The sequence below is a fragment of the Chenopodium album genome, chromosome 24 (genome assembly GCF_948465745.1).
Source record: "Chenopodium album chromosome 24, dcCheAlbu1.1, whole genome shotgun sequence".
Lineage (NCBI taxonomy): Eukaryota > Viridiplantae > Streptophyta > Magnoliopsida > Caryophyllales > Amaranthaceae > Chenopodium > Chenopodium album.
The window spans coordinates 28,211,703-28,237,979 of record NC_137857.1 but is presented as its reverse complement, the minus strand read 5'-3'; the positions used below and the strand labels follow the sequence as shown (position 1 = coordinate 28,237,979).

The following is a 26,277-nucleotide window of genomic DNA, read 5'->3' as shown; positions in this document are numbered from 1 at the left end:
CCACACTTTTTGTCAAATGAAACTCAAAGTTGAGTATTTAAACTTAGCAACTTTCTTTTAGAGGTGTTAAGTTTAGATGACAACTTATTGACATCCTTTGCAAAATATACTCTCTCTCTTCAAAACAAACTCCCTCAAGTCTCACCATTGAATAGGGTCTTATAGTGGAGAATTTACCTTTTTAATTGATGCAGTTGTCATTTGTCAACACTAACAACTCAATGAGTGAGGAAACGATACATATAAATGTATAACAAAGATTGAAATATACTGATTGAATCTCAAAAATCTGTAAAATTTTGTCCTTCAACATGAAGGCCGCCAAATTTGAATACAATGATCTACGTACTATACATCGCTATGCCTATTATTAGCATGTAAATTATTGGTAAGGTACTAAGGTCATACACAGTCAACTGTCTATAGCAATAATATGCAGTGACTTAGTGCTTTGTAATAGTTAGTGACTTAGGTCATTATGTATTAGTCTACATTATGAACCATTTACGGAAAAACATTTGGATTGGATAGATTTAGATTGATTGGTTGTGCTTCTTCAGTTTATCCACACCAAACTTGCTTGGCCAAAACACAGAGAAAAAGGGAAAGACAGAGAGAAAGAGTGAGATGGATCCTGCAACACTTCTTACTCTGGCACAAACCATAATTCAAGTACTAGATTCTTCCTTTGTTAAGGAATTTGGGTCTGTTGGCAGGTTCAGATCTGAAGTTGAAAAACTCAAAAGCACCATGTCCACTATCAAGGCCGTGTTGATTGATGCGGAAGAGCAGGAGAGGCAACTAGTTGCGAGACGAAACCTGGAACACGATTGGCTTGAAAAGCTCAGAGATGTTGTTTATGAAGCAGATGATCTGTTTGACAGGATTGCCTATATAGCTCAACGCAAGAGGCTCATGTCAACAGGTAATACACTAAAAGGGGTTCTCCTTTTCTTCTCTCGTTCTAACCAGTTGGCTTTTGCTCGTAATGTGTCCCGGGAGGTCAAGATGATTAGGGAGAGGCTGGATGACATTTCCAAGGATCATCGCGACTATTACTCCGGGCCGTCATGGGTTAGTGGTGAAGGGAGAATAGTGGCAAAGAGGAGGGAGGACAGTCATTCTTTTGTGTATGCTGAGAATGTTATTGGAAGAGACGCGGATAAGAAGGAAATTATAGACAAGTTGCTGGATTCCAGTGTCAGAGATGCTGTTCATTTTGTCACAATAGTAGGGATTGGTGGTTTAGGAAAAACTACCCTTGCTCAATTGGTATATAATGACGATAGAATCGTTACTGAATTTCCATTGAGGATGTGGGTTTGTGTTTCTGATGAATTTAATATCAGAGATATTCTCTGTAAACTTCTTAATTCTACTGTAAATCAAAACTTTGAAGTTGAAGAGCTCCAACGCCGAGTTAGGCAGAAGATTAATGGGGAAAGATACTTGCTTGTTTTGGATGATGTGTGGAATGAGGATCGTCATGAATGGCTTAAACTTGAGAACTTGTTGATTGGTGGTGTAAGGGGAAGTAGGGTTGTGGTCACTTCACGCTCTAAAATGGTGGCTACGATAGTAGGAGACGGTCTAACTTATGAATTAAAGGGCCTCTCTCCAGAAGATTCATGGAGTTTGTTTGAGAAAATGGCATTTAGAAATGAAATAGAGTGGATGGATGACCACCTCATCGAAATTGGACAACATGTTCTTAAGAAGTGTGCCAATGTTCCCCTTGCCATAAGGGTTGTTGGAAGTCTTCTTTATGGCCAGACTAAAAGCATTTGGCAGTCATTCAAAAATCGAGATTTGATAAAGATGAAAAGGGATGATAAAGATGGTATATTGCCAATTTTGAAGCTTAGTTATCATCATCTTACCTTGGAATTGAAGAATTGCTTCAGTTATTGTGCCTTATTTCCTAAGGATTATTGGATAGAGAAGGAGATCTTGGTAAATCTATGGATGGCATACGGTTTCTTATCACCTTCAGAGGGTCAAAGAGTTAAAGATGCTGCAGAGGAATACTTTATGATTCTTTTGCAAAGGTGTTTTTTTCAAGATGCTGTTAGGGACGACTATGGTGAAATTGTGGCATGCAAGCTTCACGATCTGATGCATGATGTTGCTCAAGAGGCAGTAGGTAGGGACTTATTGGTGGTAGATATTGTGAGCGAGTTGAAGGAAAAAATTAGACACTTATCCTTCAGTAGATTGGATCTCGGAAATAGTTCAAGCTCTTTCAGCGAGATAGAAAATATACGCACACTATTTAAGCTGCAGCGTACTTATTCTGTAACCAGAACTAGGGAGATTAGAGAATTTCTTAAAAAAGCAACGTACTTGAGGGTATTATGTTTAACTTCGGAGATCAAAACCTTGCCGAGGGCAATAGATAAACTAATTCATTTGAGATATCTTGACCTGTCTCATAACTATGAATTAGAGTTTCTCCCTGCAACACTATGCAAACTGAATAACTTGCAGACCTTAATACTAAAAAAGTGCTTGAATTTAAAAGAGTTGCCAACAAAGTTAAGCAAATTAGAGAAACTGAGGTACTTGGATATTGAAGGTTGTAGGCTGGATCATATGCCTCCGAGGTTGAGTAACTTAACATGCCTTGAAAAGTTACCACAGTTTGTTGCTAGCCACAGTCGAGTGGGGCAGGCAATTAAAGGAGAGCTTCAAGACTTGGAACCACTTAAAAATGTTGGAGGGAGTCTTAAGATAAGAGTCCGTGGATTTTCAACATATCAGGTGACCGAAGGAGCTAAATATGTCAGTGGCATGATACATCTCAAATATATGCATATAGAGATAAGCTGTCTCCTCAACGATGATGCAGGTTCGACATTATTGCTAGAATGCCTTCAGCCTAATCGTAATCTTACACATTTTAAACTAACTGGGTATGGTGGTGTGGCATTTCCAAAATGGGAGTCAATTGAAGACTTGAAGCCATCACTTCCAATGCTGGTAGAACTCTCCCTTAGTGATTGCGCCAACTTGCAGCATCTTCCTTTATTGAGCCAACTTCATCATTTGGAAACTCTTAACCTCATTAATTTGGATAATCTGGAAGACATAGAGGGTTGTGGTGGTAGCTTATCAGTGTCTGTTCAAGATCAGTCAGCATTCTTTCCACGCTTGGAAAAGCTTCATTTAGTGGGTTTGCCAAAATTGAAGAGATGGCAAAAATCCTCCTCAGAGTCAGGAGTAACGAGCTTAAATTATAGTCGTAGCCCTGTTGCTCATACATTTCCTCGTCTCTTTGATCTAAACATCAGCAACTGTCCTTACATGACCTCCATTCCTCTCGCTTCAAGTGTCAGGAGTTTGATTCTTTCCCTTGATGCCCCCCATTCTGAATCATTTATGATGAGTTCGTGCTGCTTGACTGGTTCTGATGAGCTAACAATAAAATTTTGCTACTATGAAGGTCTCAATAGCTTATCTATAGTCGAAGGGCTATTTCAGAGTCATTTGTGCACCTCCCTTTGTTCCCTGCATATTGAGGGATGGCCCTACTTAAAGAGCCTTTGTGGAGGAGGATTGGAGCATCTCACTGCGCTGCAGACTCTTCATTTGTCGGGACTTCCTGATCTAGAAGAGCTAGAGGATGGCAATCATAGTCATCTACCTTGGAAATTCCTTACCAGACTCCGTGACCTGGAACTACAAAATCTCCCGAAGCTTGTGAATCTTCCTCAAGGGATCCAGCACTTAACAGCCCTTCAATCCCTCCGTGTTGAAGCATGTCGTATGTTTGAACTCTCGGCAGAGTGTGTGTCTCGTTTAACATCTGTAAAATATCTTTATATATATCAATGCAATAATGGTTTTAAATCATTGCCTGAAGCAGCATTATCAGAACTTCCTTCCCTTGAACATCTTGATATCAAAGATTGTGAACTTCCTCCAGCACCTATACTGCCGTTACCACCTCTACTGCCGGACAGCCCTCCACTGCCGGACAGCCCTCCACTGCCGGACTGCCCTCCACGGCCGTCACCAATGACGTGGGATTATTTTTTTTTTGAAACATAACTGCCGGAATTTGTTGTAAAGCGGAGTAGCGCTATACGAAGTATATCCTTAATCATTTTTATTACTCTTGTAAAAAAAATCATTTTTATTACTTGCGAATTACCATAAATCATTAATCTTTTAGCAAGGCAAGGAAATGTAAACCTATAAAACATGCGAAGTATCTTCTTTAAGAATTTCTGCTCGTCAATTCTCTTGCAACAGAGTAAATGACCGAACATCTGACATAATACCTTACCATTTCAGGTGATAAAACAGCACTATGTGTCTTGGCACATGGGTAATGCTTGAGGATTTTCATTCTACAGAGATTTTTAGTATATAATAAGCTGCCTTTATGAGTATGCCCCTTCTTATGGAGTAAAGATTTTAGCTTGATATGCTTGCAACTGAGCTTGTTACTCAGGAGCTTGCAAAGTTGCAAGTATTTTTGTGTGCTTGTAGCCTGGTTACTATACAGCCTTGTATGTTGGAGATGAAATTGTTGGTGTATTACAAGCGACAAACATTTTATGCATTTTATTACATGCATTGCTTGGAAATAGTTGTAGTTACTCCCTCCGTCATTTATTGTTTGCATCATTTGCTTTTAAGTGGTCTTCAAACCGCATGTTTGATCAATAATATCATTACCTGTATTGTTAAAATTCCTTTAGCAGGGTTTGCATTGTGTCTTTTCAGAACTTGATGATATTGATAAACCGATGATGATGAGGATGATGTCCAATCGCATTGCGTCAAACTTTCTCTCCTCCAACAAGTTTTGTTCTAAGGTAGAGCCTACATTGAAAGTAGGAGATACTTTACAGCAGAGGAGAAAATTTACAATTGAGGATGTTGTTGAATATTCTAAAGTCAGTAAAGACATGAATCCTCTTCATTTTGATACTGAGTGTGCTCAAATTGCCGGATTTCAAGATCGACTTTTTCAAGACAACTTGTATGTTGAAGATGAGATTGTTGGTGAGGTGCAAGCATTAAACATAAGAAATTGCAAACATAACTTCTTTTTTTTTTTTTACCTGAAAGTAACTTTACCATGAATTTTGGGATTATCTTTCAGTTAAATAAGTATGAAATTCAGTTTTTGACTTCAATTCTTTGTATGATTTTGGTTTGTCAATGTCAAATTTACCACCAGGTGCTTCAAAAAGGACAGTCTGATTGTGCTTGATGGTGAAGCTACGGCGATCTTACCCTATTAGAGTTGGCAAAGCCAAATTGTCGAATGAATGATTTCATTGTATGCATTGTAAGTGCATTTCAAAAACCTGTAAGACAACCATTTAAAAGAATACTCATAGAAATTTCCAAAAGTTTCAGCTTTCTTTGTTATTTATTTTTCAATTTTGTTAATTGAACATGTTCACCAATATTAATTTTTTTTTTTTTTTTGAGAAGCACCAATATTAATTTTAATCATTATTGTTTAAACGACACCAAAACAAATCCAAAAAACTACTATCTACGTTTCTAATTATATGCAACAATATGATATAAAGTGTGATTATTCTTGTTAAATTTTCCTAATACAATTGAGATTTTATATGTTTCACACTAATATTCTCATTTGGAATCTTTTGACACTAAAATGTGAGGAAATATTCAAAAAAAAAAAAAAAAAATCAATAGGAACAATTATAGTCATATGGGGTCTAATTTCGTAATACAAAATTCAAACTAAACAGTAAACACCATCTAACACCAGTCAATAACTATTAGACCTGACAATCTTGACTCAGATGACCTGAAATCGATCCAAAAACATCAACCCAAAATTGAGTCAAAACCCGAATCTACCTGACCCATACTCAACTCGAAAATGGAGTTGACTCGATGTTGATCCGACACCCGAATTGGCCTGACTCGAAGTTAACCTGATACCCCAAATTACCCGATCCGAATTTGACCTAAAGTATTTGACTCGAGGAAACCTGATTGCCAATGTATCCCGAACTAAAACCACCTTATTATCTATTGCCAAAAATTACTCAAATTGTTCATCTCCAACCGTATCCAAGCTCATAAACCTAATTGATAGTTCTTATTATAACAAAAACAAAACATAATATTATCGATTTGAGCTTGATCCACAAATGAAACAACCTTAACATTACCCGACCCGATTTTGAACTGACCCAAATATGACCCAAACACACTCTACCCGAAAATGGTCTGACCAAGGGGTGATATAATGAGTTAAGCCTATTCGTGAACAGTTTAAGCTCAGCTTAGTCAAAGTTCGGTCAAAACTCGATTCATGGTGGATCAGCTTGGGTTGAGTTCAGCTCGAGACCTTAACGAGTTGAGCTATGTTATGACAAGCTCGGATCGAAAAGTTCGTGAACAAGCTCGATAATGTTTTCCCATATAAAAAAAATATGTAGATAAACCTAAAAATAAATATATTTATCATAAATATTACACAATAATAAGTTAGTGTTTTCATTATAAAATAAATAATAAACTCAGTCGTAAAATAATAAAACAGACAAGTAAATTAGGATAATTTGCTCAAAGCTCGACTCATAAAGTTTGAGCTCGGCTCGAGTTCAAACAAACTTCAACGAACATTCAACTATCGATTGGTGGCGCAATAGTGATGTAGGTTACCACTTAACCAGTGGGAATTAGAGAGATATGAACGAGGGTTAGTGGCGAAAAAATGTATAAACCCCACATAAACAGGTTAGCCACAACAGGTTCAAGTCTAATTTGACCTGCAGATTTACTGGTTAAACGGTTTAAGATTAATTCGGGTTTTGGGTTAAAAAACATTGTTGAAAAACAAATTCAGCCTATTCAGGTTAGGTTTGCCAATTGGGTCCAAAATTGATAGGTCCAAACCAAATGATTCAGGACCTCAATGTGCTGTATCATACAAATCATGGCCAAGATAGCATGATAGAGTAGCATCACCAAGACTAAATTAGCAATACATCCTGACGCTGAAAGCAAATACCACCTCTTTCTGTCAAAAATTGACATAACCACCACAATCCTATTCAAGAATACAAAATGCAGGCAACATAAAATCACAAGGTAGAAGAGTAGAAGACAACTAGCTCATGTCATAATCTGAAACATCAGTTTATAGAAGTTTAACAAACATTTGAACAAAATTTCCATGGAATGTGAAAGTCACCCTATGATTATAGATATCTAGCCTAAACCTTGATGGCATACTTCCTCATGGGATAGTACCTCTCCCTCTTCTTCTCCCTTTCGGTCTTCAAAGATGCCTGAAGAAAGAAAAATAATAATAATAATAATTAGAGACCTCACAAGTCATAACCTTCAAATATATGCCAAATAATACTGGGAAAAAAAATCTATTGTATTATCCCAAACAGCCAAAAAAGGGAAGAAAAATATTATGAAAATGACTACATCACTCCTCTAAACCCTCAACTGACATGCAAAGGATCATTCACTTGGGAGTTTGGTAGATGGCAAAATACATACTTTCTTCCAAAAGAGATCAACAGCTATGCGCAAGCAAGATAATTAACATCAGAACTATCGTGCCTACAAACTCTGACATTACTTCTTTCTCATGACAAAATAATTTCATAGAAAATATCACAACTGCCACAACTCCCTCCAATATAACATATCGAACAATACAATTTCAAATGAGTAAAACCGTATGTTTTGGATACTAGCGTATTATATGACCATCTAAAGCTCCTCCAGCAGGACAATCCAAACATGTTTTGTAGACAAGTTATGTATTGGAAGGCTTGTAACATTGCACTTAGCTCACATCCAGCTTACACCTCCAAACTTAACTCCCTAACTCTACTTTATATATTATCCGTTCTTAATAAGGCTCATAATCTAGATGTCATAGGCTCAAACAAACAGGAAAGGGTCAAAAATGGTAAAAAAAAACTGCTAGCAAGAGAGGCATTGGAGTACCGCATATGAGCTAGCGTAAAAGCTAAATAAATGAGCAGACAAATACAATCCGCCCACAAAACAACACATTAGTTTCAATAATCTACACAAAAATCAAAATTAATCCAACTTCTTATTCAAGGTGTGAGAATATAAATGAAAATCATTCAAAGAGCGGCATCTCAGAACACAATTTGTCCTTCTCTCATAAGAAACATACTAGCGTGCAATGCCGTTTCACTCGTACCAAACCATTACCATCACTGTTAATCAATCAAATGACATAGCACTTCAACCTTCAAATCTCAATATCAAAATGCCCATAAAAACTTAAATTTCCTTCAATCTAATAGTAAATCCATTTCGCTCAACATTCAATAACATAAAAATACAATCAAACCCAAATACAATTTACAATAATGAATTCAGATTCAAAACCTCGCAATATTATCCACAACAACACAATAAACAAACTAATTTACAAATGAACAAATCAAATTGGCAAAACAGTATACCAGTAGATAGAAGATAATACCTGGTGCTTAGTGAGACGACGACGAATGGCACGGGTCTTCTTGGGACGAAGATCAAGTGGCAAAAACTTCTTCTTCTTGTATGCTTCCCTCAATGCCGACTTCTGCTTCTGTGACATCACTGTCAATACTTGAGCAATCCCTAATCTCACCACCTTACTACAAAATCCCCAAAACAAAACCCAATTAATTCAATCAAATCATACAAAAAAACCCTAAAATTAAAAACCATAAAAAATTGAAATCAAAACATACATCTTGGAGAGCTTGTTAGGAGCACCGCCGGTAACCTTAGCAACACGGAGGAGAGCGAGCTCAGCCTTGAGATCCTTAAGCTGATTCAATAAATCAGCCTTAGGCTTTTGCCTCAGCTCATGTGGCTTGATTCTTGCTGCACAAATTCACACAAAATAATGTAAATTGAATCGAAAACTAGAGTAGGAAAACATTGAAAAAGCTTGAATTCATCGAAAATGGAGGAGAGAGAGAGAGAAATCGGAAGTATACCCATTACTGCGCTACTGAGGTGGATTTTTGCTGCAAACGACGGCGAAAATGGAAAACCCTAGAAAGGAATGGCTCGAGTAAATAACCAGGGTTTATAGTGATTTGATGAATATATATGTGTGGACTGGAGTTAGAAGTTGGGGCTTGTTTTATGAAGTTGATGGGCCTAGTATTGCAATAGGTTTATTGGATATTGGGCTTGTTTAATAAAACCCGAACATTACATTTATGACCCGTTTTAGACCCGAACCTGGATTTGGTAGACCCGTCGGATCTCGATCTGGGTTTCCATTTTACAGTCCCGACGGGTTCAGGTTAGATTTGGATTTAAGATTAAAAAAAATAAAAAGAATAATAAAAAAACGGATTTAGATTTGGGTCCGAATAGATCTGACCCGTTGACATCCCTAATTATGATTTATGAGGGCTTTATATGGTTTGATTGGTAGCCTGATATACACGAGATATGATTTTGGTATACAAAGTGAGAGTACAGTTTGTTTATGCTTTTTTTTTTAGTTCGCTAAACCCGAAAACAAGAAGACCGAGAATGTCAATCTTTCTTTAGTAATATCGGATAAATGTGTTTATTTGGGTTGGAACGAAGCGGTTCAGGTGAATCTGATTATTTGTTAATTTTCATAGCAGTACAATTTCGGTTTTGTTTGGTACATCTCACATTCTTTCACTCTCCCTATTCACTCTATGTTGTATCCTAATTTGGTACTCCCTCCCATCAAAATAACTGAAACTTTTTAAATTTTTTTCACTTCATATACTCCCCCTATTCTCATATAATCTATATCTATACTTAGTGTTTAAAAAAGCAAACCAAAAAAAACATGTGTCATCATTCTATTACACTTCCTTATCTTCTTTTTTAACTTAACATGCCACATGTCGTTTTACATTTTTTATTTTTGATTATACAATTTCTTAACTCTTTCATTAAACACTTCATCTTCATCTCCCCTCTTTAATTCAACCTTTTTAATTTCTCTCTTTGATTTTAGTCCCTCCATCTTCTTTCTATTAAGGGTCTGTTCACATTTACTTAATTTCAGTTCAGTTCAGTTCCAATCAGTTCAGTTCAGTTCAGTTCCAATTAGTTCAGTTCAGTTCAGTTCAGCTTTTAATTTCCCTCTCACATAAAATATTCATTTCAGCTTAATTCAGTTCAGTTCAGTTCAGCTTCAATCAGTTCAGTTCAGCTCAATTCAGTAAATATGAACAGGCCCTAAGTCTTATTTCAATTAAAGTGCCACAATTTTTATTTCTTTAATTATGTTTTCATTTACATATTACACTCATAATTATTTATTGGTATTTTCTCACTCATCTCTCAATGCAATTTTCTATGAACAAGTCGTGCATTGCACGGGCCAGAAGACTAGTTGATACATTTAAAGAACAAAGATAAAGAAAGTTTGAGTAAAGTTGATTTATTGAATTGTTTATTAAAATGAAGTTAGTGGAACTTTATTTTATTCATAAAGTGTTGGGCCATTATGCAAATGGAAGGGGTGAAGGGTTTTTTTAATATTAATCAAATCGGGGGGCCATTGTGCAAGATAGAAATCAATTAAATATTAATGAATCATTGTCATTTTAAGTAATGTATCAATTAATCATGACCAGACAAAAATAGAAAGTGTGTCAATCAAGATTGAAGGGAGTACTAGCTTTGACTATGATTTCTATAGTAATGTAATAAAAAAAAATATTATCATGAAATATGTTGCTATGTATGCATTAATATAAAAGCACTATCATTTATGGGCATTTTTTTTTCCCATGAGGAAATTTTAATGAAAACAATGAAATTTTGGCTTCCCACTCATGAGCATTAGAAAAAATGCCCATGGGGAAATCCTCAAATGCCCATAACAATGGCAAAAATTAATTGCTACAGTAGTGTGGGCCATGGTACCAAATCAGCAAAAAAATAAAAGAAAAAAAAATACTACCTCCGTTACATATTATTTGCAACGATGTGACATAAAGTAGAGAGAAAAAATGTCTAATCGTTGCAAATAATATGTAACGGAGGTAGTAATTAATGTGATGATAGTACTCCCTCCGTCCCAAAAAGAACGACCCATTTGAGTTGATTACGCGGGTATTAAAGAAGTTAAGTAAAAAGAAGTAAAAGTATATTGAAAAGATAAATTTACATGGGGTTTGGAAAAAAAATAGAGAGAGAAAGTAATAAAATAACATGAAAAATCAAATTTTTATATGGGGAAGCTAATTTTGCACAAATATTATAGCAAATTGGTGGGTGTTTTAATGCAAATGGATCATTTTTTTGGGATAAAGTTTTGGCCAAATGAGTCGTTCTTTTTGGGACGGAGGGAGTAATAGTTTAGGAGGGAGAAAAAATAGGAGAGAGAGGCTGACCTTCCCCAAATACACAACAAGCATTATGATAGCTATACGCAAGACACTAATCAACACCAAGACTACATGCATCAATATAGGCAATTGCCTCGTATGGGAATTGTTGTGCCAACTGCCAAGGTATCAGCACACGACAGGAAGGATTCAAACGAGGAAAAGAGAGCAGTAGACAAACATGAACAAGAAAATAGGAAGCTTTGACCCATATTAATTAGAGGTGGTCTCAATCTCATATAGAATAAACGGATCATCGTTTCATGACAGTATACACATGACAAAAACAATGGCCTCTTCTCCAAATGTACATCCCACTTCAAGAAAAGCGGGTAATGTCTTAAATTTCTGTTAAACAGCAATAACCAACTGCTATCATAGCAATCAAATACATAAACAAGCCAGGTTTTTTCTACTCAGCATAGTTACACGACTCAAAATCAAAGAAATCTTACAAGCACTAAGTAGGTCTTTAGAACTAGCAGTTCTTTAGCAGCAATGAATCTAATCATCATCGTCGAGAACACTTCGGCGCCTCTGGATCTGAAAAATTAGAGTACAAAGCACAATAAGAGAACGGAAGCTCAAATAGAGAATTGCTTGCTTATGGGGTAAGGACAACTTACAGTCACTTTGGTTTGCTTAGCTGTCTGAGTATTAATTTGCTCCAACAGTGATATAAGTTTTTCCTCTGAAACCTGTAGTATCAAACATCATATTACCTCTATTAGATTTCTTTCAATAAACTACCAAACACTTGGTTGTTCCCATATAAAAGGGTTTTTGTCTGACCTTTTCAACAATTTGACCCATCTGAGCAGCTCTTAATATAACATCCTCTACTCCTCTAGCCTTTTCAGGCTTAACCAGAGCAATCCGAGAAACTGTTGATCAGAAAAGAAAAAAATGCATTTAGCATTAAGGGCCTGTTCATATTTACTGAATTGAGCTGAGCTGAACTGAACTGAACTGATTGGAACTGAACTGAACTGAACTGAATTGAGCTGAAATGAATATTTTATGTGAGAGAAAAATTAAGAGCTGAACTGAACTGAACTGAACTGATTGGAACTGAACTGATTGGAGCTGAACTGAACTGAACTGAACTGAAATTAAGTAAATGTGAACAGGCCCTAAATAATGGCGTTGATCTAGAGAGCCAATCTAGTTATGTAAATGAAAGTGGCATCTGTTGATAGCCCACAAATCACGCTATAGTGCAAAATTCACTATCCTCGCATTTCTTGGTGTTTTATGGACTAATTTAGGCTTCTAGCGATTAGAAAGAGCATTACATTAAAATTTGAATTGTGCCTAACATCTAATCAAAGCTAGGACGAAGCATATACTTATTGAAAATAGCTACTCTGTAATAGTAATGTTTTACCCTGGCCTCAATATAATCGGTGAACTTTATAGTTCAAATCAAATTAGGTAATCTACAATAGCACATTTCATCATGCCACCAAAGTACCAAACTCATATGACTTTCCTGGCAGCAATATCATTAGAGAAAGATACTTCATCATATAGTTTACCAAGTCGTAAATGTACGAAGGAAAATCACAATTTACTTCAACAAGTGTAGATAGCATCTTGGCAAGATTAAAAATAGGAACCATTAGATCCAAACTTTCTTCAACAAATAGGCATTCTAGGCTTCTAGCCTTGGAAAAAATACTGATGCACCACAAATAAAACAAAAGTTCATTTGGCCACAGCCGGAATTGTTTATTTCTCAATGCATTGTAAAGATGTTGCAGTGATTGACCACCGGGGTGGAGGGGACTTGTTTATTTCTCAATGCATTATAAAGATGGAGTAGTGAAAGATACTTCATAATATAGTTTACCAAGGGAGTTATCCAACTTGTCACACAAATACAAGCACAGGATACAGTGATACACAGCTTAAAACGAATGACTTAACCCCCCAAAAAAAATTTAAAAATAAAAGAACTATTTACACCAAAAGATATTATCATCAAATTCTATGCTTTACACCATTATGGGCATGCTCAACAAAAGATATTATCATTAAATTCTATGCTTTACACCATTCTGGGTATGCTCAAGATTGTTTAGCTCATGCCTATTCTTTTCTTGAAAGGGAGTGAAAATGTGTGGCTAATACAACATCTAAGTAGTAGCTGCCAGACAAGGGTGAAAGGGTGTGGTTTGAGGACTTTCCAAGGAAGGTCACTGATATTGTCACGAGTCATCTCCCACACCAAATAAGAGCATTGGATGGGTCACTAGGCAACAAGGCATAATTGTAGCTAGGGGGCTTGCCCATGGTGCCGGGGGCAAACTTCCTCCTATAGAGCTTAATTTTGTCATGGCCTTGTAATTCTAGTAAACACACATTTGACAATAACACAATTATAGGTCATTTGGAGGGGAAAATGGGCTCCAAATGGGCTCAAATTTGGGGGACCACCATATTTTAGGTCAAGTAAGACCACAATGGTGTCGAATTTCCAAGATGAGGTCTAGAAATTTGAGTTTGGACAGCAAGGAGTCCGAAAAATGGGAGAGAGTTCTAGAAGGTTCTGGACATCTGTTGTGGAGTATTCAAGAGGGGATAACTCTAAAATATTCAAGAAACATCTTGTTTATAGCAGAATGTTTCTAGGTTCTTCTATGTATGTACATATGAGGTGCAATGTTCTACCAATCTTGTGCATTCTAGGCATGGATGTATGTAAACATGTAGTGTCTTGTGCATTCTAAGCATGGATGTATGCAGTGTTGTATGTAGTTCCTTTGGAGGTGGGAACACTCTAGAAGGTAGTCTAAAACCCTCCATTTGAGGAGATTAGGGATTTTCTAGAGAGTTAGAGATATGAAAGATGGATGCGTATAAATAGGCCATCCCACCCACTTGTACATATTAGCCAACACCATCAAATTGTATTCTCCTTTCAAGTATTCAAAACATACTTTAAAAACACTTGTGAGCAATACGTTAGCCATAAATCGTAGCTCACTTAGCTTAGGGACTCAAGTCTTGACTCAAGTCTTACAGGTGTTTTCTAGTGGACAACATGCATAGGGACTAAAGGGGCTTAATCAACACGTGACAATAAGATATGAAAAGTTATATACAGACATGTCATATGTTTCACATTGAAAAAATGGAGGAGAAGATACTTTTTCGTGCCATAATGGAGAGCTTTTTCAGTTGTTGCCCTTTTTGGTCACATTAGTTAAGGAAATTATGTAAACAAATATTTTGGAGAGATAAATGTCCGCATACTATTCTAAATTTTTTTTTAAAAAGGCAATCAATATTAATGAATAAAAAACAATTAAAAGGAAAAATAAAAATTTTACATATCAATAAGGATAAACATGTAAAAGCACATTGTAAAATGTATATTCCTAACCGTGTCACGGCGCACAAAAAGTGCAACTGTGCTTTTGCGCGTGCAAAATGATAGTTTTTTTTGCGTTTCCGGACTCTTTTGGCTGTAAATTACGACCAATTAATTCGTGATATGCATAATTCCGAAACATAAAATAGCTAGAATTTCATATTTCAATAATAATGTCTCAGAATTTTATAATACATTGCGTGACCGGTCATATTCTTTGACCAATGCAGACAAGAGAGAGTTAGAATTGTTTCATGCAAGAGGTTTATTAGCATTAAGGCATGTAGCAATTGAACATGACTTTTTGAGAGCAGCCTTAGATTATTGGAGTCCGAAAACCCATTGTTTCAAGTTCGATTATGATGAAATCTGTATTTTGCCGGAGGAGTTTGGTGCTATCTTTGGCTTTTCTCGTTGCAGTGCCTACTCTACGTGAATATTATTACCAACATTTTAGATAGGGATTAGATAAGGAATTATTTGGATGATATCCTTCCGGCACCCCATATCCTAAAACAAACTCACCATTCCCAATTTACATAAAAGTTATATTGAAAGCTAAAAATGTTTGATAGCTCAAATGTTTGTAGCTCAAACACTTTCTCAATTTTTCAATATCTTCTTACTCTATTTTTTTTTATTCTTTTTTTAATCCAAATTTAGATCTAAAATAGTGGACAAGTACATTAAAAAAAGGTGATGCTCGCTAATTGGTATCATTTCTAGACTCTAATTTTAGTCAATAACTTAGGTATTCAACAAAAACTGTTCAAATTTACAAGTAATCATAAAAAACTCTAAAAAAAAAAAATCTTAATGTTCAGCCAAATTAGGTCATTCAACACAAATTACACAACACACTACTAACATATGCAAATGATTGATGATGATGACAAAATACAAGAGTAGCAAATTATTTATTCAATTAAACTCATAAGCAAATACTCAATATACTAGTAGTAAATAAAAAATAAAATAACATCGTATTAATTTGTTATCTGAGCTTACGTCTTTCACGTGCTTCGCTGGAAAGAATCTGAGCAAGCATCATCTGCCTTCGTTCTTCAGCTTCCCTTCATATTATATGCCAAACAAACCAAAAAAACGTTTAGCACAAATTAGAAACAACACATCAAACAAACATAAACTCATACCACCAAATCACCCAGTAACAAATAATCATACAATTTTGCCTCTTCTTGAGCCTTCTGTTGTTCAGGGTTCTGCTGACTTCCCTAATTGAATGAGGGATACTGTCAGTAAAATACTATACACAGTGCAGTAACAAATAAATCACACAAAAGCTTGAAAAATCTAAAGAACAAATCAACACGATTGATCGAGTTAATACCGAACCACCTCCGCCACGTTGTGCCATCAGCTCCTGCATTCTTCTTTGTCTGATGGCTTCCAATTCAGGATCCGCCTACAAATACAAAACCCTCAGCATCCAAACAAATACCACAAACATGTATATTCTGTCATTATAACCCTAGAATTTCATGAAAAATTCCCAATTTACACTCTGATCCCATTATTTCTAATTAAAAACACACCCTTAAATTCAAAACCTTTATCATAAATTAACAGGAAACACTTAAATTGAACCAGATTCCAGCAAAATTACCAAACATACACATTTATATACAACAATAGTGAGTTAAAATTAAAATTAAAATTAAAATCAAAATAAACAAAAACAAGAAGTAATCTAACATGTTTTGACTAAGAATTGCAGAGTAAAACCCTAAATATGGAGAAGAAAGAGGAAGAGGAAAGAGAATTTGGACATACCATTGTTAATGGAGGTAAGGTTTGTGTAGCTAGCAGCAAACCGAGATTCAGGCGATGTTGGAAGTTTGAAAAAAGCGTTAGTAAAACGCAAGTTTTAGGAGCCTCGTCTAGTGCGATGCAGGACAGCAGGAAGGTTATAAAGAACCCCAATATGCTATTGCAGATTCTATTCGATATCGGCTCTTATTAGGGTGCTAATCCAGCGAGTCAATTACGAGCAAAGGGTTGCTCGACTCATGTTCGCTGATTTTCGATTCGAGACGAGTTGATAACGAGTTGCCCGTTTAAAGGTTTATGCCTTTTGAATTTCAAATATTTGTTGATTATATTTTATTATCTTTATATAATACTCCCTTCAACCCTTTTGGCCTAATTTTAGTCTCAAAATGATCGATCCATTTGCATTAAAATACCCACCAATTTACAACAATATTTGTGCAAAATTAGCTTCTTTATATCAAATTTTGTTATTTCATGTATTTTAAATACTTTGTCTATTTTACCCCGCTAAAAAAAATACTTTGTCTATCTACTTTTTTACAAACCCTATGTAAATTTATCTTTCTAATATGTTTTTATTTCTTTTTATTTAAGTTTCTTAATAACCGCAAAATCAACCCAAAAAGGGTCGAAGTTTTGGGACGTAGGGAGTAGTAAATTTTTCCTACTTAAGTTTATTACTCCGTCCCAAATTACTCGCAATGGTTTGACATTTTGCACTATTCACGCATCTTTTTTTGACCATCTCTTTTAACTATTATATAAAAGTCAATGTTATGTAAGATGTTGTTGGGAAAAAAACCCTAGCCTCCTCTCTCTCTCTCTTCTCTCTCCTAAAGTTTAGCCTCCATTGTCAATTTTGAAGGGACTTCCATCGGATTTCACCGGTGGAAAGCCCCAATCTTTATTTTCTTTTAAGTTTTTTGTTTCTTAGGTTACAATAATGTCTCCCTCGAAAGAAAGGGTTTATCTCCTTCGAAAGACAAGGTTTTTTCGATCTCCTTCGAAAGACAAGGTTTTTCGGAGTCCTTCGAAAGACAAGGTTTTATTTGTGCTTAATTTGGTCTCTGGTTGTGCGGGGTTACTATTGATTATGGCTCGGATTTGGGTTACGGAATCAACACAAGAATTTCCTTTCTCCCAAAATTACGAAGCGGCGACGGATCCAGTCAAAAAGTTGTATGAGACAACGAACCGAGAATGTGCCGAATTGTTATATTTATGTATTTGGATTCTTAGCCCTTCCCCGATTTATTCTTGTTTGATTTTGTTAAATTCGTTTTCATTATCGTTAATTGTCAATTGTAGATGCCGTATGGCTTCTATTAGTGAAATTTAATGTCCTCTAGGACTTCTTTCAAAAAAAAAAAAAAAAAAAAAAAAAAAAAAAAAAGATGTTGTTGGGTCTATTTTAATACGTAGTATATACTTTCTTAATGTGTACTTTTAATATCTTATATAAATTTGTGATATGATATATCAACGGTCAAACATGTGCATCGGCAAGCGTGACCAATCAAAATGTTGCAAGTAAACTGGGACATAGTGAGTAGTATTATTAAGAGTCAAGGTAAATTTTTGCTTTTAAAGATTAAAGAATAGAAAAATATTGAATGTCTTGAACACTTATCGAGTTTTGAGCACGAGTAAACTCAAGTCGAGTTTAGATCAAACATTGAACTAATCTACAATATTGCCATTAGATAACACAATTGTTGTTCATCAAGAAAATCAACTTATATTTTCTCCTTATACTACCCCACCCTTAAAGTGCCACTAGTGAGGATTGAACCCCCAACCTCAAGGTTGAAAGGTCTTATCCTTACCACTAGACCAAGTTTTACAATTGACGTTTTCTTCTATGTATTTTGTACATGTACCCATGCAACCTAAATTATTGGTAGTCTGACTAGTCTCAAATTTTTATTGTAAATTTATTTTAAAGAAAGATTGATTCATTAAAAAAAAAAAAAAAGGTTGTATGACATGTACAAAGAGATTTAAATCAAATACATGACGAATGAATCAAATAAAACTATCAACAAAGATATGATCGTTGTTGCAAATCGTTCGGCAATGGGGTCAATCGATCAATTATAGCTGTGAAAAAAAGAATATATTATTTGATTCATCGGTATGTATTCAATTAAAGAATGGAAGAAGTATAAATTTTGTATCATGCATCTCTTAATGTTCGTTACGATGCAACATATATTATAACAAAGTGCATTTTAACCTAATGTCCCGATTTCATCAAGTGATGTTGGGATCGATTCTCATCACTTGCCCTTGTGACTCACTAAATACCAATAAAATTTCACATAAAAAGTTTTTTTTTTTTTGAATAAGATGTCAAGTTAGCTACTCGTACTAAACAAGATTATAATTGCCTAATTACTTAAGATTATTCATCTTGTAACCTTGATATTGCAAGGCCGAAATCTCTCATATGCAAGTGTTAGAAGAGGATCCCTTATCTGCCTTCCCCTCTCACTCCCAAGTATGTACTCCACAGTGTTTTGATCAAAATAACCGTAAAAGTTAAGGTCTAGGTAGAATATTTCTCCTCGCCTTATAAGTTACATAGTAAAAGTTAGAAGGAAAAAAAAAAAAAGATACAATTGTCTTGCATACTTTTCTACCTAAAATTGAAGCACTTTGTGTTTTTCATTGCAATCAAATACCATTCACATCATCTTTGATATCAAAAGCTAGTGGTTGCTGAACTCTTTTAAGTGTAGAACCAATTCTCAAATCTTCCTTCTCAAGGTACCAACAATAGCTCTGAAATATGGGTGAACTAACCGTGACTTCAAAATTCAATAAGAAAAGTAATTCCAACTCCAATCTGTTTAATTCTGAGTTGCTTACTCCTCCAACTTTTGCATAGAAGGCGTTGTTGTATTGCCTGCCATTTATAAAATTTATCGATTAGAGTCACTTAAAGTGTTAATTACTTTTTGTTTTTTTTTTGTTAAATGCAACAATTTTTTTCTTGAAAGAACACTCTTAAATAGATATTTGTTATAATATGTCACTTATAATATTTGAAAATATATTATATATGTGACATATAATATTTCACTATAATCTCCTCTTATGATATTCTCACCTACTTGTACCATTTTCTCACATCCTTGTTTTTAAATTAACTTTTACTCTCTATTTTTTTTTTTTTTTTTTTTGTACTTTTTAAATTTCTAACAAAACCCAGCATATTTTTGCATTACTAAAAACGAAGGGAATACATAAAATTGATAAATATGGTTCTTTATCTTATTAATTACCTACACTTGGGTCTATTTAAACTAGTCAATTCCCAAAATTATGCTATTGATGCTCTGTTTAATGAAGTTGTATTATATATCTTACCTAAACTTGGGTCTATTTAAACTAGTCAATTCCCAAATTTATGCTATTGAAGCTCTATTTAATGAAGCTGTATTATAATTTAGAAGATGCATGTGACAAATCTAATTAAAACTAAAACACATGACATATGATAATATCAACTCAACTCTAAAACTAATACTATGAAAATTGTAACACAACTCTATAGAGGAGGAAGAGGGATTAAGATAGAGAGCGTACACATCGTCAAGCATCTTAGACGCGATCATAACACTTGTGAGGAGCAACCTATGCACGTTAAGTGAAATAACGAGCAACTCGGGATGTTTATGCACCAATCTATCTATGTACACATATCCAACCACAAAACAAGATGGACTACAATTTGTGTACTTGAATAGCCTCTCCAAGTACTTGGCTATACTTATGTTAGGCGCTCGGACCCCATTGAACACCTTCAAGCTCATTCCTAGCTAACCCGCCGCCAATGGCCTAGGACTAACATAATGAACCAAGTTGTTACGACCATTATTATGCTCTATAAGTGGATCATTCCTAGCCACTAGACGTTCCAAAATCGCGGCTAAGATGAGCAACACCCTTGGCGTTGTCGCCTCGGCTGCGCTTGTCTCTGGCTGCTGCCCGCCAACATGATCTTCACTTGGTATAGTAGCCAACATTATTATGGTTGTTACTTAAGCCATTTTATGAACTTTCATTTTAGGGGTTAAAGTTTGGCGGGCCAATTATTTGGTGGTGAAGGGTTGTCAATTGGGATTTGTGTTATCAACTTTGGGTGATTATCAAGTAGGTATATGACACGTGTACTTCTTGCCATCCTTATAAGAGTGGACTACATGTATTTGGAATTTTGTTTGCTGACTTGTCAATCAAAGAAAAATCACCAAAGTTAATCACCAAAGTCCAACGTTGAAGATAATTCTACTCGTACTCCATTCTATTGCATGATTTACGCATTCTAACGGAGAAAGTAGAAATGGAGGAATGTTATGTATTTGGTACATAATATGAGAATTCGTAAACATTTTAAAAATAAACATTAATACCACTAAGATGTAAAATGTATCATTGTTATTACAATAGTGCTGTAAATAGTTAAAATTACACTAATGATTGTTATAGCATTATACTTTTACAACTAATATATGTACCATTAGGTCATGAAATTATGCCATGAAAAAAAAAGGTCATGAATTTATGCCACTGAAGCATAATGGTATATTACGAAGTAGTAGTTATGTTGCAATGGTATTAAAATGACTATAGTGGTATAATTAAAACCTGAAAATTAAAGTTATAATATATGGTCCCATCATCTTATTGAGTTATTGTTGTACTAAGACCATGTTCTCTTCACCTTAAAAAAAATACTATTAAGTAAATCAGTTCAGTAAAAATAAGTTCAGTTCAGTAAAATTAAGTTCAGTTCAGTAAAATTAAGTTCAGTTCAGTAAAATTCAGTTTTTTTAAAAAAGAATTATAATAAAAAAAAATCAGTAAAAATAATTTCAGTTCAGCAAAAATAATTTAAGTTCGATAAAATTAATTTAAGTTCAGTAAAAATAATTTAAATTCAGCAAGTGTAATTTTGTTTCAGTAAAAATAATTTCAGTTCAGCAAAAATAAGGTGAAGAGAACAGGGCCTAAGTTACCATTATGCCCATGTTATGTACCAATAGGTACATAACTTTCCTCCCTTTGAAATGCCCCATTCTAATGTACAAAGTACATTTTAACTTTAGAGTTTGTCATCTCACATGTCACTTCTAGAGTCTGTATTAGTATTAAATTATTAATTAATACGAGTCTTAATAATTAAGGATTATTCAAATGTGTATAGTACACAACATGTCATTAGCATTTAGCACTAAGTACAAAGTAGACCTTATACAATTCTAGGCCCATCAATAGATGTTAAACAACCCCAACACATACAAAACCCAATCACCATAAATTCGATAACTTACGAATAAAGCCTAACTTGGTATCGACTCATTGTTTATGAAACCAATTAAACCCAACAATTCAAGATTTGAAATTCGATCTAACCCTAAAGAAATCTACCAAAAAATACCTTATTAGACCTAGACCTTTATTTACCCAACCTGAAAATACCCATTGCCCAATTAAACTCGACTTAAAACTTATCTATAACTAGCTTAGGCCCGGCCCCGTGCCATGCACGATAAGTGTAACTTTTTTTGTAAAAAATAATAGGTTTTTTTTTATAGATTTTAACACCTGCTAAAAACCCGAAAATGGTTTTTAACACCTCCAAAAAAAAAATGGGTATTAACACCATACAAATTTCCAAAAAATTGGTATTACCACCACTTAACGGTTTCCGTTAAAAAATTCTGTTAAATGTGGTCCACAGTGACACGTGTCACTGTTTTATTTGTTTAAAAAAAAAATAAAATTAAAAAATTAAAAACCTAAAACTACCCCCAGCCACCCCAGCCCCACCAACCGCGCCACCACCGCCGTCCCCAAACCCACCCCCTGCCGGCGTCCGGCGTCCCAGAGAATCGCCCGGCGCCGGCGACCCCACCCCCACCACCCTTTCCTCCACCTACGCACCCCACCCCTTCCCCTTCCCCATTTTTCGTTTCACGACCCACAACCCGAAACCACCCTAAACGGGTTTTAGGGTTTCGTTTGGGGTGGTAGGGAATCGATTAAGGGAGGGGGAAAGGAGAGGGAGGGCGTTTTCGGGGGAGGAGGAAGGGGAGGAGGGGCGTTTTCCAGGGGATGGGGCGTTTAGGGTGGTTTCGGGGTGGTGGGTCGGGAAACGAAAATGGGGAAAGGGAAGGGGTGGGGTGCATAGGTGGAGGAAAGGGGAGTGGGGGTGGGGTCGACGGCGCCAGGCGATTCTTTGGGACGCCGGACGCCGGCAGTGGGTGGGTTGGGGGACGATGCTGGTGGCGTGGTGGTGGGGCTGGGGTGGCTGGGGGTAGTTTTAGGATTTTTTATTTTGTTTTTAAAAATTTTATTTTTTGTTTTTTAAATTTTTATTATTTTTTTTAATTTTTTGGCCAATAATAAAGCGACACGTGCCTATATGGCCCTACTTAACAGATTTGTAAACGGAATCAGTTACGTGGTGGTAATACCAAATTTTTTGAAATTTGGGTGGTGTTAAAATCAATTTTTTTTTTGGGAGGTGTTAAAAACCATTTTCGGGTTTTTAGCAGGTGTTAAAATCCAAAATAACCAAAATAATATAATATTTAACAAATACTTTAAAGTAATTTCTTTTAATATCAATAATATGAATTAGTTTTATTACGGAGTATTACTTTTTTTTAACAAAATTACTCCGTTTACCAGATTATTAAAAAGAGTTGGAACAATATTTTAGGTAAACCTATATGGAAGAATTATGAACACTCAATAAAAAGTAATATTTTTTATTATAAAGATATATAAAAGAGTTGAAATGATATTATTATAATTGTATCAAATATATTCACAAAAAAAAAAGTTAAAAAGGTAAGGCGGGATTTGGAGGGTAAAAAACAACACTAAGGGCCTGTTCTCATTGGCTGAACTCAGCTGAACTGAACTGAACTGAACTGAACTGAGCTGAACTGAACTGAACTGAACTGAACTGAACTCAGCTGAACTGAACTGAACTGAACTCAGCTGAACTGAACTGAACTGAACTGAACTGAAATGAATATTTTATAAGAAAAGGAAATTAGGAGCTGAACTGAACTGAACTGAACTGAACTGAATTGAGCTGAACTGAACTGAACTGAACTCAGCTGAACTGAACTGAACTGAATTTCAACGTAAAAGAACAGGCCCTAAGATGTGATACTTGTCACTCCTCGTGTCTGTTTAAGTATTAAATTGTTGATATTATAAAACCTCAAAGGGACTACATACTACCGCCATGTGTCACCGTTCCTTCCATATGACTTGGCACCACATACATGAGCAATAGGTGTCTATCTTATGTGTCATCATTCATCACCTTAAGATCCTTCATACGTGTGACCTTTGTACTTAAATTTTCCTATATAATGTAACTCCTAAATAATTGCGCATTAAGACATTTATCACACACTAATTGTTGTTGATTCCTTGTATGCTAATTTTTAGAATTCAATATCAGTAAAGCAATTATATGAAGTACTCCGTAATATTTACATAAGTTATTTTTTTATTTTAATTTTGACAAAAAGTTATTAATATAATTTTATTCACTTATAAATTTTGTTGAACATTAACCTTTTAAATTTTATTCACTATCAAACTTTCAAATTTTTAGTGATACGGGGCATCGCCCGTGCCAATAACTAGTTTATTAATTAGTTATTGACTTATTGAATATATGGAGTCCAAAGGAAAATTATAAAAATATACTTAATGGGGGTTATATTATTTAATTACTAGTAAAAGAGAAATTATAATTTATAAACAAGTGCAAGTGGGGTTGGTAGGAACCTAGGTTGCATGGAAACGAAAAACGGAAACAGAAAAACGGGGAATCGGGGAAACGAATTTTTTAAAATATTGAGAAACGGGGATACGGAAAAATAAATAAATAAAATACATTTTATTTAGAACAAAATACCAAATTGTCAGAAATAATAAAAAAAGAAAAATTAAAAACAAAAATTGTTGGAACCCAATGTGTATCACTTGTGAGTGTCCCACGTTGGAGAAAGAGGAGAGGTGGTTCTACTTTATAAGGTAAAGGAGTAACTCCTACTATTGCCAATTGGTTTTAGTATGGAAGCTCCAAAGCCTTGTTTGTGGACTAAATTCTCCTCCTCCTTGTTTGGGTTGCCCAGACCCATTTTATATTGTTTCGAAATTTAATAAAAATGCTTCCAAAATTTCCTTAATTCTCACATGTCCCCACTTCCCCACCTTCAATATCTTCATCTTCCTCTCAAGCAATAATTTATGCAGACACTTCAACTGCAAACAAAAACCAAAATTAATCTTCTACTATGCAGTCAAGCAGAGGCCAATGACGATAAGATCGAGGAATTCTTTATTTCTTCAAATTAAAACCAAAATTAACCTCAAATCAGAGAAATTGGTCGATGGTACTTGCGTTGACATTGTTTCGGCGAGGCGGCTACAGCGGCAAAGCAAGGGGAAATGCTTATCTATTCCTTAAATTAAGTTTTCGAAAGGTATCCATAGTTCCAAATTGTATGAGATGTATCGTGAAGGAAGGAAACTCTCACGGGCGTTTCGAAACGCAGTTTCGGAAACGATACGTTAGTGAATGTTAACGTTTCTGTGCATCAGAGTTAGGAACTAAACAATAGCAAAATACTTGTGTTGATTAGTTCGTGTGGTAACTGGGAGAAAGAATTAATAATACAAGAACTTTTGCAAATTATTTTAGGTGAACATAAAAAAAAATGTAACGATTATTATAAAATAGAGGAGGTATAACTTTACCGACATTCTTAATATTCAAACAAAATGATTTGAACTAAAATGATTCGAACTAAAATTGAGTCAAAAAATTAAAATAATCCGACTCAAATTTTAAGCAAAAGTGAATTGATTTTAACTGAGATCTAACCTAATATGAAACGATTGATTCAAAATCTATTAAGTCCGGTTTGACCCAAGTAAACCGGGTCAGATCCGAATTCGAGCTGACCTGAACTCGATATGACTCGACCCGAAATTGACTTGCACTCAATCTTACTCATAGAGCTGTTAAAAACTGATCTGACCCGAGAACTCGACCTTTTAGGACAAAGATCTGAACCCAGCCTATACTCGAACAATGGGGTGAAACTATTGACTTGTAACCTGACTTGAACCCGACCTGAACTTAACCGAAAACCCATTTGTCCAAATACTTTATGATTTGAACCCGAACCTGCCCCGACCTGATAATAACCGTCCACCGATTTAATCCGACCCGAAAACAATCCGAACCTAAACTAGTACCCGACTCAATTAAAACATGAACCTGAGTCATGGAAGGTTTAATAAAATTTTATATACCTTTTATTCAGCTTATATATTGGTATAATTTTGTAAACCTTTAATCCGATTTAATAAAATCTTTTGTTCAGCTTGTATAACTTTTGTTCTCTATTACTCGTACATAGGTTTAATAAAATATAAATGATGCTTGATCAAATTATGGAAGGCGTAATTATATAGTTCAACTTGGCCACATCGATATTTATTAGAATTGAACTTGAACTAGTACCCGACTCAACGCGAACCTGAACCCGAATGTACAATGTTGTTAACCCATCCAAACCCGACTCAACACAACCCGAACTTGAAATTGAACCCGATCTGATTTTAATTCGAATTGAAGTAGACCTATATCCGAAAAGGTGAACGGATCCTTATAAC

At 35.2% G+C, this 26,277-nt stretch overlaps 3 protein-coding genes and 1 pseudogene across 4 annotated transcripts; 1 reads left to right on the top strand and 3 right to left on the bottom strand.

Annotated features, from left to right (window-relative positions):
- Positions 1 to 627: 627 nt before the first annotated feature.
- On the top strand, positions 628 to 5,224 carry LOC145610750 (putative disease resistance protein RGA1). Its single transcript, XM_081666049.1, has 4 exons — positions 628 to 4,022; positions 4,457 to 4,514; positions 4,710 to 5,018; positions 5,114 to 5,224. Exons 1-4 carry the CDS (start codon positions 628 to 630, stop codon positions 5,222 to 5,224), a joined length of 3,873 nt encoding a protein of 1,290 aa, XP_081522175.1.
- A 1,877-nt stretch (positions 5,225 to 7,101) lies between these two features.
- Positions 7,102 to 9,079, bottom strand: LOC145611476 (large ribosomal subunit protein uL29). The gene is made up of 4 exons (XM_081666806.1): positions 8,991 to 9,079; positions 8,739 to 8,874; positions 8,486 to 8,642; positions 7,102 to 7,292 (listed from the first exon to the last, which is right to left on the bottom strand). The coding sequence occupies exons 1-4, from the start codon at positions 8,992 to 8,994 to the stop codon at positions 7,218 to 7,220; spliced, it is 372 nt and encodes a 123-aa protein (XP_081522932.1). The 5' UTR covers positions 8,995 to 9,079; the 3' UTR covers positions 7,102 to 7,217.
- Positions 9,080 to 11,601: 2,522 nt separating this feature from the next.
- LOC145611806 (uncharacterized) lies at positions 11,602 to 16,628 on the bottom strand. The gene is made up of 7 exons (XM_081667172.1): positions 16,555 to 16,628; positions 16,112 to 16,186; positions 15,946 to 15,995; positions 15,769 to 15,833; positions 12,177 to 12,268; positions 12,011 to 12,082; positions 11,602 to 11,927 (listed from the first exon to the last, which is right to left on the bottom strand). The coding sequence occupies exons 1-7, from the start codon at positions 16,555 to 16,557 to the stop codon at positions 11,889 to 11,891; spliced, it is 396 nt and encodes a 131-aa protein (XP_081523298.1). The 5' UTR covers positions 16,558 to 16,628; the 3' UTR covers positions 11,602 to 11,888.
- Positions 16,629 to 19,071: 2,443 nt separating this feature from the next.
- Positions 19,072 to 20,670, bottom strand: LOC145611247 (cyclin-U1-1-like; annotated as a pseudogene). Its single transcript, XR_014106338.1, has 2 exons — positions 20,146 to 20,670; positions 19,072 to 19,462 (listed from the first exon to the last, which is right to left on the bottom strand). The product of XR_014106338.1 is annotated as a cyclin-U1-1-like (transcript).
- Positions 20,671 to 26,277: the final 5,607 nt, after the last annotated feature.

Excerpts from the sequence above, each read along its gene's own strand:
- LOC145610750 (XM_081666049.1), top strand. The coding sequence starts at position 628 with ATGGATCCTGCAACACTTCTTACTCTGGCACAAACCATAATTCAAGTA. Across the intron at positions 4,023-4,456 it reads CCACGGCCGTCACCAATGAC|GAGCTTGCAAAGTTGCAAGT; the intron begins GTGGGATTATTT and ends CTTGTTACTCAG. Across the intron at positions 5,019-5,113 it reads AAGATGAGATTGTTGGTGAG|TTAAATAAGTATGAAATTCA; the intron begins GTGCAAGCATTA and ends ATTATCTTTCAG.
- LOC145611806 (XM_081667172.1), bottom strand. Across the intron at positions 15,996-16,111 it reads AACGTGGCGGAGGTGGTTCG|GGAAGTCAGCAGAACCCTGA; the intron begins GTATTAACTCGA and ends TCATTCAATTAG. Across the intron at positions 12,083-12,176 it reads TGGGTCAAATTGTTGAAAAG|GTTTCAGAGGAAAAACTTAT; the intron begins GTCAGACAAAAA and ends TTGATACTACAG.
- LOC145611476 (XM_081666806.1), bottom strand. Across the intron at positions 8,643-8,738 it reads CCTAACAAGCTCTCCAAGAT|TAAGGTGGTGAGATTAGGGA; the intron begins GTATGTTTTGAT and ends GGGATTTTGTAG. Across the intron at positions 7,293-8,485 it reads GTCGTCTCACTAAGCACCAG|GCATCTTTGAAGACCGAAAG; the intron begins GTATTATCTTCT and ends TTCTTTCTTCAG.